Genomic DNA, 19749 nt, shown 5'->3' on the forward strand with positions numbered 1-19749 from the left:
TAATTATGTTGGTAACCAGTTTATAATAGCAATAAGGTACCTTGGGGGTTGCGTCGTGCCTAAGAACAGCCCTTAGCCGAGGTATATTGACCATATACCACACCCCCCGTGCCTTATTGCTTAATTAAACCACATCCATGTATGGAACATGGACTGGGCGTTAAGTATAACGTAACATAATAATCAGTTATGTAATAACTTCACAATACACGCACTGTATTGAAGTCTCATCAAACTCTGTTGACTCATGTTCTCTTTACTGAGTTTAGTCCTGCCGCTGACACTGCAACACAGTCTCACAGTCCACTCAACAAGGTCACGCACACAGACGCACACACACTCATACATATTGTACCACACACTTCTACAGACGGCTGTCAATGTTTGACTGTGTGTGTGTGCACTGGAGTGTGATACCTGGCCTGAGCGCACACACACACACACACCAATCGATTACCCCAGTCACCACTCAGTGTAGCAGTTTCTCTCTGAGTCCCCAGGCTAGAGTTGATGGAAAATAGACTAACGAGCAGGCAGGGAGTACATCATCATGTCACTACAGAGACCGCTGAGGGACACATCTAACAAGGTTTTGGGGCATGTTGGCCCGATGCACTCTGGGAGTTGATGTTTATTTGACATGTTCCAGGTGCCAAAGTCGGGGGAGGGCCAGCCCAGTGCAGAGATGACCCAGGAGGGGCTGGGTGCCACAAAGCAGATCTCCTATAAGACAGAGATCATAGGTGGAGTACCCATCATCACTGCCACACAGGTAAGGGAGATGCACCAGCACTAACCAGGCCCTAACCAAACATGAGTAAGGAGTAAGGATCAGATTTTCCAGATGTCCCGGATGGGATATTCCTGGAATCAAGAAGGAATAAGCAGGATATCCTGGATTCCCTCACCTGGGATTTCTGGAAAACCTGGGGGAGTTTCTGAAAATCTGCAACCCTTAACACGAGTAAATAGACATATATGACATATGTTTGAAGGCCATTTGCTCAGCTGTGGCTTGGAACAGTTCAGTCAAATCTGTCAAATTGGGACAGTAACAAGCAACATTCCATAACTGAGTTTTTGTTCCCTTAGTAACTTGATTTCAGCCATGTTAATCAGCAATATAAATAGATGGTCTAACTGAATAGAAATGTCCATGGATCAGGCAATATTTTAGATAGTGACAGACATTGAACTTAATGTTCCTCTGAGGAGGAGCTCACTGTGTGGTGTGTTTTCTGGTACGTATGAGCGGTACCAGTCATATCCTGTCTTGTGCTGGTATATGGTATGTAGCAAGGCCTCTTAAAAAACACGGGCTGAAAGTGAAAAGTTACATCCAGATGCACAAGCTATGATGTCACTTCCTGTGTGGGCAGTGGCGGTGCAGTGGTCTGGCCTCAACTTCAGATTATGGAACAGCCAGTGAATTCGCTATCATTATTGTTTGCTGTAAACACACATTTATAGTCACTGGAGATGAAGATATGGTGGGGGCTTGCCACACACACGTATGGGATTGTGTGTGTGTGTGTGTGTGTGTGTGTGTCCGATATACTCCCATGCGTGTGTGTTTGTACACTTACCTGTGTGTGTCCTGCGGTGCAGGAGCAGGGCGACGGGGGGCAGAACGGAGCAGAGCGGGGGGGCCAGCGGAAGGCCCACAGCCAGCTGCCCTACTTCCTGGGGCGAGGAGCGCAGGACCAGGCGCTCATCAAGGCTGGATACTGTGTGAAGCAGGGAGCCGTGGTGAGTAGAGACGGTACAGACAGTGGGAGAACTCTTCCCGGTGCTGAAGCCCGCAGTAGGACCATGGTCGCGTTCGTAACGGAACGCAATGGAAAACGTTTCTGCCGTGTGGTTCCTAATGAGTACACCACAAGCTCAGAGGGATTCTCCCTCAGCTACAAGCTTTTTATACTAGTGGAATTCCTGGCTGTGTGTGTTTGTCAACCTATATGATTATGATGTGTTGGAGTAGGATAGCAGCAGGCATCTGACCAGCTGTTTCATAGGGTGTCCATAGGGTATCCCTCATCGTTGTCCTGCCTTTGACCTAACTTCTCTTAGCTAATCTATTAATGGAACATATTAATCACAGTAATCCAGACATTCTAAAGCAACCAGTGGCCCTATACAATGTCGGAATAGCTATCAATTAGCAGAATTCTTAGCAAGTCAAAAGTATTTGGAGGAGCTGGAAATGTTGCCAGCCATCTGTACTGTTTTCCTTTCTCTTCCGCAGATGAAGAACTGGAAGAGGAGATACTTCTTACTGGAGGAGAATGCAGTCAGCTACTTTAAGTCAGACCTGGTTAGTGGGAATGTGTCTCTGTCCTCTCCTCCTTCTGTGGGCGGCTGTGAGCAAGGTGACACACACTCCACACAAAATTACCTTGAGCCGCCCACGCCAACACACAATTCAAAGGAGCTGCCTGACCCCGTTGGCTAGCAGTTCGTCTTTGTTTTGCACCTGTGTTTCACAGACCCCTGGAGCTCCGGACAGACACACACAGATTAGATAAGAGCCGACTCCAGGTCTGTGTATTGTTGCAGGCTCCCAAAGCTCTTGGCACAGCTACTAATAAATAGGACTTCCAAATGGACAAGCTGGGTTTTGATTCATCATCCATGCTGGCCCAGATTCTCAGCATTTCTATTCTGTACTGTAGCTAGATGAATGCAAGATTGTTGATAAATCTGTTTGTCCCACTCACATTCTGCACCTCCTCTCTCATGGTCTGAGAGGTAGAGAATGAGTTCAGACAAGAGGGACAAGTTTTCTCCCTCCTTTACTCCCTGCGTTTTTAGAATAAAAAGTGGCTTGTGTAGTGAATGAGCTTGTCTCCCATTGGCCCTAACAGATTTTTGGACAATTTAGAATGTTACACACCACGTATAGCCACGGGTATGCAGCATTTTAAATGTATAAGGGCATAAGGCGAGACCCAGATGCGGACACGGGAGGCAGATGGTTTGAGTCTTTGATATTTATTATAATCCAAAAGGGTAGGCAAGAGAATGGTCATGGATAGGCAAAAGGTCAAAACCAGTTCAGAGTCCAGGAGGTACAGAGTTGCAGGCAGGCTCGACATCAAGGCAGGCAGGTACAGAGTCCAGAAACAGGCAAGGGTCAAAACCAGCAGGACTAGCAAAATGAGAATAGGAAAAGTAGGAACACGGGAAAAACAGGCTGGTTGACTTGAACATACAAGACGACCTGGCACAAAGAGACAGGAAACACAGGGATAAATACACCGGGGAAAATAAGCGACACCTGGAGGAGGTGGAGACAATCACAAGGACAGGCGAAACAGATCAGGGCGTGACAGTATCCCCCTCTAGGGACGCCACCAGGAGTCCTACCTGGGTGCATACCTGGCTGACCGGGGTGTCGGCGATTAGGGCCGGGTCCAGAATGTCTTTAGCAGGAACCCAGCACCTCTCCTCCAGGCCATAACCCTCCCAGTTAACCAGGTACTGGAAACCCCTGCCCCGTGGTCAAACCCTCAGGAGGCGTCTCACCGTGTACGCTGGCTGGACATCGATGACTCGGGGGGAGCGATGGGCCTAGAAATAGAACACTGTGAGACAAGGGCTTAATCCTGGACACATGAAAAGTAGGGTGAACACGGAGGGTACAGGGCAACAGCAGTTGGACAGCCGTGGGACTAATGACTCTAGAAATGGGGAAAGGAACAATGAGATGGGGGAAAGTTTATGGGCTTCTACCCAGGTGGGTAGGTCAACCATACCATACCCCCGAGTGGACAGTCCGGTGGCGGTCTGCTTGTTGACAATACCTGGAGATGGTCTTGAGAAGAGCCGCCCAAGCTCTTTTCCAGGTACGCCGACAGCGGACGAACTTCTGGGCTGGAGGTATGTTGACCTCAACTTCTTGCTCTGGGAAGAGTGGAGGCTGATACCCCATGGAGCATTCGAAAGGGGATAGTCCAGTGGCGGATCAGGGGAGAGTGTTCCTGGCATATTCCACCCAGACCAGTTGCTGACTCCAGGTGGTGGAATTACTGACAACAAGTCACCAGAGTGCCATCTCCATATCTTGATTGGCTCGCTCTGACTCGCCGTTAGATTGGGGATGAAACCCAGAGGACAGGCTGGCTGACGACCCGATAAGAGTACAGAACACCTTCCAGAACTTGGACGAGAACTGAGGACCCCGGTCCGAGACAATCTCAACTGGGAGTCCATGGATTCGGCAGACGTGCTGCACCATAAGCTGGGCCGTCTCCTTGGCTGAAGGTAACTTCGGAAGAGGGATGAAATGGGCGCCCTTGGAGAATCTGTCAACCACCATCAGGATGGTGGTGTTGCCATCTGACGGAGGAAGCCCAGTGACAAAATCCAGAGAAATATGGGACCAGGGGTGATGAGGGACAGGGAGTGGCTGTAGGAGGCCAGACGGAGCTTGCCGCGGAGTCTTGCTTTGCGTACACACATGCGGCGACGAAGGCAGAGACATCAGGAACCATGGTGGGCCACCAGAAGCGTTGACGAAGGAAAGCCAGGGTTCAACGAGTACCAAGATGACAGGTAAGCCTGGAGGAGTGAGCCCGTTCCAGGACCTGAGACCGGTACATTGCGGAACAGTGCCCCAATTCCCCAAACAATAGAAGCCATCAAATAAGAGGCCTGGGAGGATGGTCTCAGATTCAGAGGGTGTGGCAGTGGAACTGTACAGACTGGATAGAGCGTCCGGTTTCACGGTTTTTGACCCTGGGCGGTAGGAGATGGTGAAATTGGACCTGGTAATTAACAGAGCCCAACGAGCTTGCCTTGGGTTGAGGCGCTTGGCAGAGCAGAGGTATTCTAAATTCTTAGGATCCGTCCATCCAGAAATGGATGTTCCGCCCCTTCCAGCCAGTCTCTCCACTCCTCCAGAGCCATCTTAACCGCTAGGAGTTCCCGGTTCCCAACGTCATATTTCCTCTCCGCAGAGTTGAGGTGATGGGACCTGAAGGCACAGGGAAGATGATTTTGGTCCTGGACGGATTGCTGGGAAAGAACGGCCCCTACTCCCACATCGGAAGCATCAACCTCAACCACAAACTGGCAAGTCGGGTTCAGGTGGATGAGGATGGGAGCAGTAGTAAATCGCTGCTTTAGATCCCCAAAGCCTTGTCCGCTGCTGGAGACAATGTGAACGGTACCTTGGGAGAGGTGAGTGCAGAGAGGAGAGCCGCCAGGTTGCTGTAGCCCCGAATTAAACGGCGGTGGAATGTGCAAATCCCAGAAACCATTGTAGCTGCACCCTGGACGTGGGCTGGGGCCAATCCACCACCGCTTTCACCTTCTCCGGATCCATCAGAACATTCCCCTCAACAATAATGTATCCCAGAAAGGAGATAGTGGAGCGTTGGAACTCACACTTCTCAGCTTTTACAAACAACTGATTCTCCAGGAGACGCTGAAGGACCTGTCGAACATGTACTCGTCTATGGCCTTGGTCTCAGGACCAGACAGAGGATATAGCCGGTCTTGAGGCGGTGTGGTTCCCGGAAGAAGGTCAATAGCACGATCGTAAGGAGGAAGGGAGGTAGCACGAGCCTTGCTGAAAACCTCCAGGAAGTCATGATACTCTGCGGGCACGGCAGAAAGATCCAAGACCGTATTTAACCCTGGAGGCAGACGTTTCGGAGAAGGCTGTGCCGCCTTTAGGCAATGTTAATGGCAGAACGAGCTCCAACCCAGGATGGAACCCGTAGTCCAGTCAATATCTGGGTTGTGCTTCTGGAGCCAAGAAAACTCCAAAACAAAAGGTAGGTGAGGGAACTCAATGAGGAGGAGCTGAATTGACTCACTGTGATTTCCAGATACCCGCATATTAATGGCAACTGTGCTGTTTGTGACGCTACCAATGGAGCGGCTCTCTAGTGCCCTGGCATCCATGGTAACAGAGAGGAGTTGAGTAGGGATACTTAGTTCTGATACCAAGGTAGCGTCCATGAAACTCTCATCTCCCCCAGAGTCAATAAACACCCGGAGAGACTGAGACTAGTCTCCCTACAGCAAGCTCACATAAGGAGTTTGGGTAATGGGACTTAGAGGGTTCCCAGTCAGAGTCACCAGAGTAGTTGTACCTACTAAGGCTTCAGGTCACTTTACTGGGCAGGTGGCTATGTAATGCCCTACAGCTCCACAATACAGACAACAATTGGAGCTTAGCCTGCGGGAACGTTCCCTAGGCAATAACCTAGCCCTTCCCAGTTGCATAGGTTCTGGTGTATCAAGCTCATCCGTCATCGATGATTCTCGGAAAAATAGCCTTCGAGGACATCCGGAATCCTTTGAAGATGAGCGAGCCACTGCGGATGAACAATTGTGACCTAAGCCAGACCTCCTCTCACTCCTGCATTCCCTTAGATGTCCATCAATTCTAATGATGAGGGGCGATGAGGGAATCGAGGTCCACCGGTAATTCCCGAGCAGCTAGCTCATCTTTTATCACCTCAGATAGTCCGTGAAGGAAGGTATCGAAAACGGGACTCCGGATTCCAGGCACTCTCAGCGGCCAACGTGCGAAAATCAACAGCCTAGTCTGCCACACCACGGGAGTCTTGACGTAATTCAAGAAGATTTCGGGCCGCCTCTCTCACGGATACCGGAGAATCGAATACCTTCCTCACCTCTGCCATGAAATTCTCCAGATGACAACAAATGGCGGATTGTTGCTCCCAAACTGCCGTAGTCCAGGAGAGCGCCCTTCTTGACATTAGCGTAATAATATACGGTATCTTCTAAAGTTCTGAAGGAAACGAAGATGGCTGTAGCTCAAAAATAAGGGAGCAGTGAGAAAGAAAACCCTGGCAGGTACCAGAATATCGTTCCGGAAGAGGTAAGCGGGGTTCTCGGGGAGCTGGGGGAGGCTGTACAAACTCACCACTAAAGAGAATAGAAAAAGCAGGAACACGGGATAAACACACTGGTTGACTTGAACATACAAGACGAACTGGCACAGAGAGACAGGAAACACAGGGATAAATACACCGGGGAAAATAAGCGACACCTGGAGGAGACAATCACAAGGACAGGTGAAACAGATCAGGACGTGACAAAATTGTCCGAAAATCTGAAAATGGTGGTGGAAAATTGTGTTTTATTAAGACATAGTGGTGGGAAAGTATCCAATTTGTCATACTTGAGTAAAAGTAAAGATACCTTCATAGAAAATGACTCAAGTAAAAGTGAAAGTCATCCAGTAAAATACTACTTGAGTAAAAGTCTAAAAGTATTTGGTTTTAATATACTTAAATATCAAAAGTAAATGTAATTGCTAAAATATACTTAAGTGTTAAAAGTAAAAGTATTAATAATTAATTAAATAATTCATAATTAAGTAAACCAGATGGCACCATTTTAAAAAAATACATTTTTACGGATAGCCAGGGCACACTCTAACACTCAGGCATAATTTATAAATGAAGCATTTTTTTTAGTGAGTCCCCCAGATCAGAGCCAATAGGGATGACCAGGGATGTTCTCTTGATAAGTGCGTGAATTGGACCATTTTCCTGTTGTGCCAAGCATTAGAAAGGTAACAAGTAATTTTGGGTGTCAGGAAAAGGCCAAAACGGCATCCCCAGCCGCGTCCTCAGAGTATTTGCAGACCAGCTGGCTGGTGTGTTTACGGACATATTCAATCAATCCTTATCCCAGTCTGCTGTTCCCACAGCTTCAAGAGGGCCACCATTGTTCCTGTTCCCAAGAAAGCTAAGGTAACTGAGCTAAACGACTACCGCCCCGTAGCACTCACTTCCGTCATCATGAAGTGCTTTGAGAGACTAGTCAAGGACCATATCACCTTCACCCTACCCGACACCCTAGACCCACTCCAATTTGCTTACCGCCCCAATAGGTCCACAGACGACGCAATCGCAACCACACCGCACACTGCCCTAACCCATCTGGGCAAGAGGAATACCTATGTGAGAATGCTGTTCATCGACTACAGCTCAGCATTTAACACCATAGTACCCTCCAAACTCGTCATCAAGCTCGAGACCCTGGGTCTCGACCCCGCCCTGTGCAACTGGGTACTGGACTTCCTGATGGGCCGCCCTGAGGGTAGGTAACAACATCTCCACCCCGCTGATCCTCAACACTGGGGCACCACAAGGGTGCATTCTGAACCCTCTCCTGTACTCCCTGTTCACCCACGACTGCGTGGCCATGCACGCATCCAACTCAATCATCAAGTTTGTGGATGACACTACAGTGGTAGGCTTGATTACCAACAACGACGAGACGGCCTACAGGGAGGAGGTAAGGGCCCTTGGAGTGTGGTGTCAGGAAAATAACCTCACACTCAACATCAACAAAACAAAGGAGATGATTGTGGACTTCAGGAAACAGCAGAGGGAGCACCCCCCTATCCACATCGACGGGACAGTAGTGGAGAGGGTAGTAAGTTTTAAGTTCCTCGGCGTACACATCACGGACAAACTGAATTTGTCCACCCAACAGACAGCGTTTTGTGGAGAAGGCGCAGCAGCGCCTCTTCAACCTCAGGAGGCTGAAGAAATTTGGCTTGTCACCAAAAGCACTCACAAACTTCTACAGATGCACAACCGAGAGCATCCTGTCGGGCTGTATCACCGCCTGGTACGGCAACTGCTCCGCCCACAACCGTAAGGCTCTCCAGAGGGTAGTGAGGTCTGCACAACGCATCACCGGGGGGCAAACGCATCACTGGGGGCAAACTACCTGCCCTCCAGGACACCTACACCACCCGATGTCACAGGAAGGCCATAAAGATCATCAAGGACAACAACCACCCGAGCCACTGCCTGTTCACCCCGCTATCATCCAGAAGGCGAGGTCAGTACAGGTGCATCAAAGCAGGGACCGAGAGACTGAAAAACAGCTTCTATCTCAAGGCCATCAGACTGTTAAACAGCCACCACTAACATTCAGTGGCTGCTGCCAACACACTGACACTGACTCAACTCCAACCACTTTAATAATGAAAATTGATGTAAAAATGTATCACTAGCACTTTAAACAATGCCACTTAATATAATATAATGTTTACATACCCTACATTACTCTTCTCATATGTATATGTATATACTGTACTCTATATCATCTACTGCATCTTTATGTAATACATGTATCACTTGCCACTTTAAACTATGCCACTTTGTTTACATACCCTACATTACTCATCTCATATGTATATACTGTACTCGATACCATCCACTGCATCTTGCCTATGCCGTTCTGTACCATCACTCATTCATATATCTTTATGTACATATTCTTTATCCCCTTACACTTGTGTGTATAAGGTAGTAGTTGTTGAATTGTTAGGTTAGATTACTCGTTGGTTATTACTGCATTGTCGGAACTAGAAGCACAAGCATTTCGCGACACTCGCATTAATCTGCTAACCATGTATATGTGACAAATAAGATTTGATTTGATTTGATGAAGGATGTTTTATGTGCGAGACGGTCCACGGGGGAAACAAGTGTATTACCGGGAATACACATTAATCCTAGACGATAGTGCAGATCTAGCGAGCACTATTGGATGTCTCAGCTAGGCCTGGGTGTGTTCTCTCTCCAGACCACTTAATCTCTCCATCCTCTCCTACTAAAGTACCATTAGGGCCACTAACCCAGGGCCAAAGACATGCAGAGATACGTCTCTTATAGAGATTATGCTGTAATTGAGCCAGTGTGTGTGTGTGTGCGTGCGTGCGTCCGTGCGCGGTGTTATAGGGAGACAGGGGTGTTCCCTTTAGGGATTTTGCGTCCAAACCGTTCAAAAGTTTGGGATCACTTAGAAATGTCCTTGTTTTTGAAAGAAAATAAAATGTTTTGTCCATTAAAATAGCATCAAATTGATCAGAAATACAGTGTAGACATTATTAATGTTGTAAATGACTATTGTTGCTGGAAACGGCTGATTTTTTTAATGGAATATCTACATAGGCGTACAGAGGCCCATTATCAGCAACTATCACTCCTGTGCTCCAATGGCACATTGTGTTAGATAATCCAAGTTTATCATTTTAAAAGACTAATTGATCATTAGAAAACCGTTTTGCAATTTTGTTAGCACAGCTGAAAACTGTTGTTCTGATTAAAGAAGCAATAAAACTGGCCTTCATTAGACTTGTCGAGTATCTGGAGCATCAGCATTTGTGGGTTCGATTACAGGCTCAAAATGGCTAGAAACAAAGACCTTTCTTCTGAAACTCGTCAGTCTATTCTTGTTCTGAGAAATTAAGGCTATTCCATGCGAGAAATTGCCAAGAAACTGAAGATCTCGTACAACGCTGTGTACTACTCCCTTCACAGAACAGCACAAACTGACTCTAACCAGAATAGAAAGAGGATTGGGAGTCCCCGGTGCACAACTGAGAAAGAGGACAAGTACATTAGAGTGTCTAGTTTGAGAAACAGATGCCTCACAAGTCCTCAACTGGCAGCTTCATTAAATAGTCCTCAACTCTTTCTATTCTGGTTAGAGCCAGTTTGCGCTGTTCTGTGAAGGGAGTAGTACACAGCGCTGTACGAGATCTTGAGTTTCTTGCAAAAGGGTTTTATAATGATCAATTAGTCTTTTAAAATTATAAACTTGGATTAGCTAACACAACGTGCCATTGGAACACAGAAGTGATGGTTGCTGATAATGGGCCTCTGTACGCCTATGTAGATATCCCATTAAAAATGATCTGTTTCCAGCTACAATAGTCATTTACAACATGAACAATGTCTACACTGTATTTCTGATCAATTTGATGTTATCATAATGGACAAAAAATGTGCTTTTCTTTCAAAAACAAGGACATTTCTAAGTGTGTGTGTGTGCGTGTGTGTGTGTGTGTGTGTGTGTGCGTGCTGCCGTTGTGCCAGAGCCTCTGGAGGCTTCCCCTGTGTAACTCTACCCTGCTTTATGGTTTAGCAGGATGAGAGAAAGAATTGCATACAGTTATTAGGCTTCATTCTGGACAGGTATCCTATTAGTATAGCATAATGCCAATGATCATGAATACTCCCCTTCTACCTTCTCTGTGTCCTCTCTATTCAATGAACATCAGGAACTAGCACTTAGGTTGTCATGCTCCATTAGGCTTTACTTTTAGTTGTTGCCATGTTGTCATGTTGTCAGGTGAATTATGTCTTGTATAAATGTTCTGTCTCTCGCTCTCTCTCTCTCTCTCTCTCTCTCAGGAGAGGGAGCCTCTGCGTGTGATCCCGCTGAAAGAGGTTCACAAAGTTCAGGAGTGCAAACAGAGGTCAGTGTCTTTTTCACGTTAGTCACTGAGCTGAACAGGTTGGCTATTGACGTTGACAGGCATAGTGCCAAAGTGAACGGACATGGCATGTCTCCCAAATGGCACCCTATTCCTTATTTAGAACACTGCTTTTGACGAGGAATAGAGTGCCATTTGGGACGCAGACATGGTTAACAACTGTAGCGAGCTCACAGATAGGAATACATGTTGGACATGGACCAACAGAGTGAGCTTACCGTCGCCCTTTGATGGCGATGCGCTCTTGCATTCACACCCAGTGATTCCTGTCACTGGGATGTTGGAATATTATTGAAAGTGGTGTCATCTCTTTCCATCCAGTGACTTAATGCAGAGGGACAATCTATTTGAAGTTGTCACAAGCTCAAGGACCTTCTACATGCAGGTGGGACATGTTCTTTCTCAGGGTAATAGATGAACATATAGATTTCATTCCAGCAAAACTGACGAAGAGATACAGTCAGTGTTCCTTGCCATTGTCACCCAGTGACCTCCTCCTTTTCTCTCTTGTTTCCTACGTGTCTCCTTTTCTTCCTCCCCCTCCTCCCTTTCTAGTCGGACAGTCCAGAGGAGATGCACAGCTGGATCAAGGCCATCTCAGGAGCCATTGTGGCCCAGCGGGGGCCTGGACGCTCAGCTGCCTCTGTACGTATTCAGTCTGGGGCTGGGCCTGAGCCACTGGTCCTGCATACTGGTTCTGCATGACCAATGGGGTGTCGACACTTTAGTTGTAGCCAAGGGCTTGATGGTTAGTTGGATCAGGTGTGTTTGTGCTGGGTCAGAATAAAAGCCTGCACCTCCTGTAGACCAGTATTGGAGATCTCTGCTCGGAGGGGAGATACTTTACTGTCTTTGGAGGAAATCCATGTTTGAGTCTACATCCGTGTTTCTAGTTTCCAGATGTTTCTGTCTGTTGAAGAGCAAACATTAAAATCCGGTTTGGATGTAACCCATTCACCCACCCACCACCCCAGCTTACAAACTGGACATCACAGTTAGATTTCTGTACCTGTGTGCCGCCTTGATTTTCCTAATTGTTTTGTTGGTTTCCATGTTCTATTTTTGCATTGACATTATTATAGTACACAAGGCAGTATTCAATCTCTACTCACAACCAGGTGATGCAGCTAGATCCACACTTCAAACCCCCAACCAACTGGTACCCTAACTCACACACACACACACACACACACACACACACACACACACACACACACACACACACACACACACACACACACACACACACACACACCCCAGCCCCTCTCCTGTTCTCTCTCTAATCCCTTCCTCTCTCAGCCGGAGTGTCCTCCCCCTCCTCCTCCCATTCTTTCTCTTCTAATGAAGATGTGCACTACTGTGTTGTTGCAGATGCGTCAGGCCCGTCGGCTGTCGAACCCTTGTATACAGAGGTATACATTCCGCAATGGTGAATGCAGCACGTATGTGAGCCCCCGTGTCAGTCAAGCAGCTTCTTCTGTTTGTTTTGCAGACGTAGTCCTAGGTTGCATCTGAAATGGCACCCGTTTCCCTATTTAGTGTACTGCTTTTGACCAGGACACAAAATAAGTGCACTATATACGGAATAGGGCACCATTTCGGACACAGCCCTAGTCTAATGTAGTGGAATGGAGCTTTGATGATTGCTTAATCCCCTCTGAAACTCTCAAGCAAGCCCATTTAATAGATAACTTCCATATCATGCTTGAGTGCTGATCATTAGCCCCTCCCCCTTCTCCATCCTAACTGGTCTGGACAGGCATAATCTAATCTGCCATTGATTGGTCAGACTAACTCGCCTGGTCCACATGACCTCACTCCTCCTCCTCCTTCCGGTGCTTAGTATGGTCTGGTCCTGACCAGGCTTCTTTGAAAACCCCCTCTATGTCATTGTTGGTTTTCAGTACCTTCTGCCTCTTCTTCCTCCATCCTCATCTGGCAGGTAGCCTAGTGGTTAGAGCGTTGGGCCAGTAACCGAAAGGTTGCTACTTTGAATCCCAAGTTGACAAGGTAAAAATCTGTCGTTCTGCCCCTGAACAAGGCAGTTAACACACTGTTCCTAGGCTGTCATTGTAAATAAGAATTTGTTCTTAACTGACTTGCCTAGTTGAATAACAAAATCCCACTTTAATGCATTTATAACTGATTTTGTGACCTCCAGTCTGCGTGTCTGTTTCTTTATACAGATAATACAGTCATCTGGCCTCCTTGTGCAAGAAATTATTCCATATAGAACCGTCTTGCGTCACTGGGTTCCAATGTAGCTTGGGAAGCTGTAGTGAAGTAGCCTGTAGTACAGTTACCGGTAGCTGCTAGCTAGGTCTGGTAGCTGCTAGCTAGGTCTGGTAGCTGCTAGCTAGGTCTAATAGCTGCTAGCTAGGTCTGGTAGCTGCTAGCTAGGTCTAATAGCTGCTAGCTAGGTCTGGTCGCTGCTAGCTCGGTCTGGTGATGCATGTTCCCCCACCTCTCCTAGAAACACACACAGCAATTCTCAAGGTTGACCATTATATCTTCATTCATTCATTCATTGGCTTCAACATCTTACACTTGCCAACTTTGAGACTTTTTGACATTGCCACATTGCTTTTAGAGTCTCTTGTTACTAGCACTGGCTGCTAAGGGGAGGACGGCTCATAGTATTGGCTGAAATTAAGTGAATAGAATGGCAACAAACACATGGAAACCACATGGAGTTCGATTCCATTGATTCCGTTCCAGCCATTACTATACCATTCCGTATAGCCCGTGCTCCCCATTTAAGGTGCCACCAGCCTCCTGTGATGTCTAGTAGTTTGAAGCCTCTCATGTTCTCTAATGACCCAGTAATACTGTGATTTCATGTCAACATGTCCTCATGCACCCCACACCTTCAACACATACTTATGTTCTCTGAGCTCTACCCATCTATTCTAAATGTCATCCCTCTGCCCATTTTTCCTGGATTCTCGTGCTGTGTCACTTTTTCCATCTATCACTTCCTCATCATCTAATATTTTCACGCCCTTGCTAAAACTAGATACTCCTAAACAGTTTTTTCGCTCGCTGTAACTGGTCATCTTTTCACTAACTTTTGGGCGTCTGTTTTCGTTGTTGTGTCTTTTCTCCCTGTCGTGTTTTTCAGAGATTAAAATGTGACAGTGAGTTACTAACATTCCCCAAGTGAGCTCTACTGTACCATCCCTTCTGATGCTGCTGCTATTCTGCTTCCTCTTCCTCCAACTACATCTGCTGCCTTTGTTTCACTCCTGCTTCCACTACTGTAACCCTTTGCACCAGCACCACTGTAGATACTACTACTATTACTACTACTACTACTGCTGCTGCTGCTGCCCTGCCCTGCCCTTCCACCCTGTGCCACTGCCCTCACTACAGCACTGTGACTGACCTGACTGAGTCCCCTGCGTCCAGTGCTTCTGAATCTGAATGACTTTGTCCCCCTCCTCCGTCCGTTCCCTCAACCCCTCCCTCTCCTACACTATGCAGGAGCACAGCGACCACTCTACCACCAGCATCCCTTCCAGCTTCTACTGCAGCAGCAACCATGGGGGACCCCCTGCCCCTCGCTCGCCAGTCCAGGCAGAGCCACCCTACCCCCAGCCCCAGGGGGGCCCGAGCCCTTACCTGGGACAGCCAGGACTTCATGGGCCTGCTGCCCTGGCGAGGCCACCCGGGGGCACCACCCAGCTCCCGCCTCTCCCTCCAGGAGACCCCCCGCCTGTCCAAGTGAGCGCCTCGTCCCTGTACCACACCAACGCCGACCGGGAGGACCTGTCGCCATGGAGACGGCGCAGCGAAGTAGAGGGCGACCAACCGGAAATCTCCACCCTCAGCTTCGAGGACTCAGACCTGCATGTCAGCCAGGTGTGAGCCTCTAGTCTAACCCCTGACCTTTGACCCCTAACCCCTGCCTCATAGGACACCGCAAGCTCTCATCCATAACCCCACTCCCCTATTCCCTCCACCACCTGACCTTCACTCCCCATGCACAGAACCTGCTCATTGGATGTGGATGCAGGTGGATTCACACTGACACAAAGCGGACTGGACAGTTATCACCAACGACAAATGGAAAGCCAAAAAGTTACCAAAAAATGGAGCTGAACCAATCAGAGCCGACCTGGCCCTCAGGAAGACAGGAAGTGGTCCCTGGTTGTGATTGGTGATCGTCTACTCTACCCCTGTATCGAGAGCTTCTCTTAACACAGCCAATGGCGTGATGTGTCAGGGCAAGGAGACCTCGTCAGGTGTTTGGTTTTAGTTCTGTCTTTTTTGTTGTTGATATTTCTGTTGGGTGTTGCTCTTTCTCTTTCGTTGTTGATATTTCTGTTGGGTGTTGCTCTTTCTCTCTTGGTGTTGGCATTGTGTGGTATGATTCAATAACATCATCCCCTGTCCATTGGCTAAAGAGGTTACTGATTTGGCTTACTCTGCTGAGAAACTCACTGCTCACGTTTCTCCACCTTCTCCTCCTTCTCCCTGACGTCACGTGATTTACTGTTATCAGGGTTGTTGGGCCTAATTTAAAGAGGCGCTAGATGTTATTTTTATTGACAGTTATGTCAACAAAAAAATGTGTAACTGTCGACAATGAGACAACCCCACTCATACACACAATGGTTTAGATTTGTATGTACTTTTAAGATGTTAAATATATTTGATTTTAAGCAGACCATTTAGTTTTTATCCAAAGCATGCCGTTATGGAAGCACCTGACGAAATATGAAACCAGAATCTTAAAAATAACCTGTCGAAATTCCGTGCGCCAGTCTTGCTTTCAGGTGTTTTTTGGAGTGAGTGGGTCTTGTGTATATTTATGTCTTTAGTAATCCTTTAGAAATGCTTTGAGTCCTTATGTTCTAATGAAAGTTACACCTGTTGTGTTCGTTCAGACTCTGTCTTTCTCTCTCAATCATTCACACACACACACACACACTGTCACACCTATGTGTTTTGCCAAATGTAAGTCCTGCACTGTAATGTTATGTGCCTGTCAACGTGAGCATGCATTTGTATAGTGACTTCTCCCTCAGGAGGACAGATATGCACAGTTACAGTACATCTATAGGCCTGTGGGTAGGGCCTTTTAACTGGCACTTTGTGGATACAATGTGGGCAGATAATCTGCCCGCTACACTTGATCTGTTTTATGGGTGTTTCTTCGACATCCTCTTCTCTTTTCTACTGTATGAGTACTGTACTACTTTTCTCAATGCTGTGATGGTTTGTTTGTGTGTCTGTGGGGGAGACATAGGGTACCTGCGTTGCCAATATGGTGGAAGACGGGAGGAGGGTTTGACCTTTGGCCTCAGCTGTGTGCTCTTCCTGTTTTTACTGTGTTGCACAACTCTTACTGTAACAGCTGCTAAAGTGCCTGCGTTCTTTCTATAGAGGAAAAAAAAAACAAGAAGCTATTTTGACCCTTTTAATTGTGTACCTGATGTTCTTAAATCGTGTGCATTATTTATTAAGTGGAGTTTGAAAATAAATCAATGGATTCAAGTTGGTGTGACTTTTTGCTTCATGTTTGATTTGACTCAAGTCATGTAAATAGTGTAATTTTTGTGTTGGCTGTAGATTGACACTATGTACTGCTGAAGGAAATAACTACATGTCCTTATTTGATCAAATATTTGTATTGCGTTCAATACAATGTCTGCTATGTTCTTTTGTAACCCCACATTTTCCAGCGTGTAACTAGATTGCATTTAGAGGTGTCACCAATTTACAGCGTCAACAGTTGCCATTTCAAGGCCTGGTAAGACCATAGGAAAGAAACCGGCAAAGCAGGGTTCTAGCGCCATCTATTGGCATTGTTTATAGGCATCTATGGTCAACTGAGATGGTTGATAGAGGTTTACTGTCAATTGGAAATATTAGTATTATTAACACATCTTAACCTAACGTAGCAGGCTTTAAAAAAAAAAAACGACGGAGCGGCATCGCGACATCCGTTTTTTAGGTGAAACGGAAGTAAGGTTGAAAATACTGTATCCCTGAAAACCGGAAGAATCCGCTTTCTACCGACCCCATGGAGAGTGAATACATCTAAATATTTAGTAAATATCTATCTCATTCACCACTGTTTGGTCTTCTGAACTACACACTGTGGTCTTAATGTGAATCCTATCGGTATGAATGATTACGGCGACATCATACCCCTAAGGTTGCATCCTAAATGGCAGCCTATTCGCGGCGGCAGGTAGCCTAGTGGTTAGAGCGTTGGGCCAGTAACTGAAAGGTTGCTTGATCGAATCCCCGAGCTGACAAGGTGAAGATACGTTGTTCTTCCCCTGAACAAGGCAGTTAACCCACTGTTCCTAGACTGTCATTGTAAATAAGAATTTGTACTCAACTGACTTCCCTAGTTAAATAAAGGTTCAATTTAAAAAATGTAAAAATTCCCTATATAGTTTGACAAGGGCCCATAGAGAATAGAGGGAAAGTCGTCCACAAAACTCTGCCTAAACCTGGAGATGGCCTGTCCCTCACACTGAGCAGTTGGCGAGAGCTGTCTGTTGTGACTGAGAGGCCCCTGGTTTCTCGTAGGAAAAACCAGCTGGAATACATTGTGCCCTCGGAGCAGGCCAGGCATGACTCATGGTCACAATGTTATGATGCATAGGTATAATGAAAGAAATCCTGCTCTGAAGCTCTTGTTTGGATTGGGAACAAAATGGCACTCCTCTTCTGCTCCCATTTGAGTCTCGTTAAACGAACATACTTCCAATAAAAACACAGAAATAACAAACTGCTTAAACACATTGGAACAGGTTTCTGAGAGTTTGGATGTTACTGGGAGGGAATGAGTTCAGCCAGTGCTTGTTGTTGCAGCAAATTAGATTCAGGACCTAACAATTGGAATCTGTCTCCATTGTTGAGTTCATGTTTGAATAACTCTGACTTGATTCAAAGGGACATTCGTAGTGCTTCATTAGATCTCGTAAGTTCACACTTAATGGGGCTTGTATTGTCAGATAGTGTCACTCTAAAGAACACAAACTGGAAAGAAACCTCTGGGAAATCTATCTATATTGATGACTGCAGTGAATACAGTTGACCTTGGTCAGGACATGGGGAACTAGGGACCTAGACATGCAGGCTGGACACCACAGTGTAATGATGCTGCGAAGACCGCAGGTCTCTGACCACTGATCTCAGGTCTGTTCTGCTGGCCCTTGGCTGTCAGGGTCAGTTGTACGCATCAGGTGTGTTCTGATCCCAGGGCCTGTGCCGGGAAGTGATGATGTCAGCAATGATGACATGGCCCCTAACGGAGGCCTCTAAGTGAGTTGAGGATAACATAAACAGCTGGAAGAACTCTGTAACCAAAGCAGAGCCTCCATGGTCCAACCCAGTGCCTATCAATGGCTGGGTCCAGCTCTAGATCATCCTCATTTTTCTGGGGTGCTGAGGCTTTCTCCACACTGGTTCTGGGTGCTTAATGGAGATCTCACTGAGGGAGTGGTTGGAGCCTAACATCTGCACAGCCAGAGAACACAGGAAGCTTCCCTCCCTCCCTCATCGATTCATCGCTGTGCCAGAATATGTTAAGTAACCACAGTTATTTATTTGTGTGTGTGTGTGTGTGTGTGTGTGTGTGTGTGTGTGTGTGTGTGTGTGTGTGTGTGTGTGTGTGTGTGTGTGTGTGTGTGTGTGTGTGTGTGTGTGTGTGTGTGTGTGTGTGTGTGCGTGCGTGCGTGGGTGCGTGTGTGTGTGTGTTCCAATGTAATGGTGCAAAAGTGCAACTGAATATTATAGATATACTTCTACATCTTTTTCAGAAATATATGCATTAGACTGGTTCTGAGAAACTCCATGCATTACAGTATATAAGCAACTGTGGATCCTTGATAAGCACTATATAAAACAAATGTGTTATTATTATCATCATTATTATTAGACGTTTCCTGCTCAACCAATCACTGCTTTGCATGCCTGGCTTCCAGTTTCTTTTTTCACATCTCCCATGATTCAAATTAGGAGAAAGACACAAACAGCCCAAATCCCCCAACACCAAAATAATGTATAAAACAAAACAGAGTAGGTCAATTATCCTGAAATGGTAAGCTCTCCACTCTGTCATTGCAGTGCTGCAATTAACTTAATTCCCCCCACATGTATTATTTATTTCCCGCTGTAAAAATAATAAGCACTCCCAGATTAAATTGAAAGTGAACAATAAATGTTACAAGAGATGATGTAAGTTTGGCAACAATGTCAGGTAGTCTAGCGGGTGGGTAGTTAGCCTTGTGGGTAGTTAGCCTATCGGGTGGCAGGTAGCCTAGCAGGTGGCAGGTAGCCTAGCGGGTGGGTAGTTAGCCTAGCGGATGGGTAGTTAGACTAGCGGGGAGAAGGTAGCCTAGCGGGTGACAGGTAGCCTAGCGGGTGACAGGTAGCCTAGCGGGTAGCAGGTAGCCTAGCGGGTAGCAGGTAGCGTAGCAGGTAGCCTAGCGGGAAGCAGGTAG

At 46.8% G+C, this 19749-nt stretch overlaps 1 protein-coding gene across 7 annotated transcripts in view; it reads left to right on the forward strand.

Annotated features, from left to right (window-relative positions):
• Positions 1-16783, forward strand: part of LOC139368003 (pleckstrin homology domain-containing family A member 1-like) — a 40248-nt gene extending 23465 nt beyond the window's left edge. The window contains exons 6-13 of one of the 7 annotated variants that reach the window (XM_071106478.1): positions 650-772; positions 1609-1749; positions 2246-2314; positions 11202-11266; positions 11606-11669; positions 11840-11929; positions 12656-12696; positions 14768-16783. In XM_071106478.1, the coding sequence (XP_070962579.1) occupies positions 650-772; positions 1609-1749; positions 2246-2314; positions 11202-11266; positions 11606-11669; positions 11840-11929; positions 12656-12696; positions 14768-15011 (837 nt within the window). In that variant the 3' untranslated portion in view covers positions 15012-16783. Of the gene's footprint in view, positions 1-649; positions 773-1608; positions 1750-2245; positions 2315-11201; positions 11267-11605; positions 11670-11839; positions 11930-12655; positions 12727-13188; positions 13485-14405; positions 14668-14767 lie in introns of those variants that run through there. The other 6 variants (XM_071106477.1, XM_071106480.1, XM_071106481.1 and 3 more) reach the window with 6 other exon arrangements.
• The last annotated feature ends 2966 nt before the right edge of the window (positions 16784-19749 follow it).

This window comes from Oncorhynchus clarkii, chromosome 16 (assembly GCF_045791955.1).
Source record: "Oncorhynchus clarkii lewisi isolate Uvic-CL-2024 chromosome 16, UVic_Ocla_1.0, whole genome shotgun sequence".
Lineage (NCBI taxonomy): Eukaryota > Metazoa > Chordata > Actinopteri > Salmoniformes > Salmonidae > Oncorhynchus > Oncorhynchus clarkii.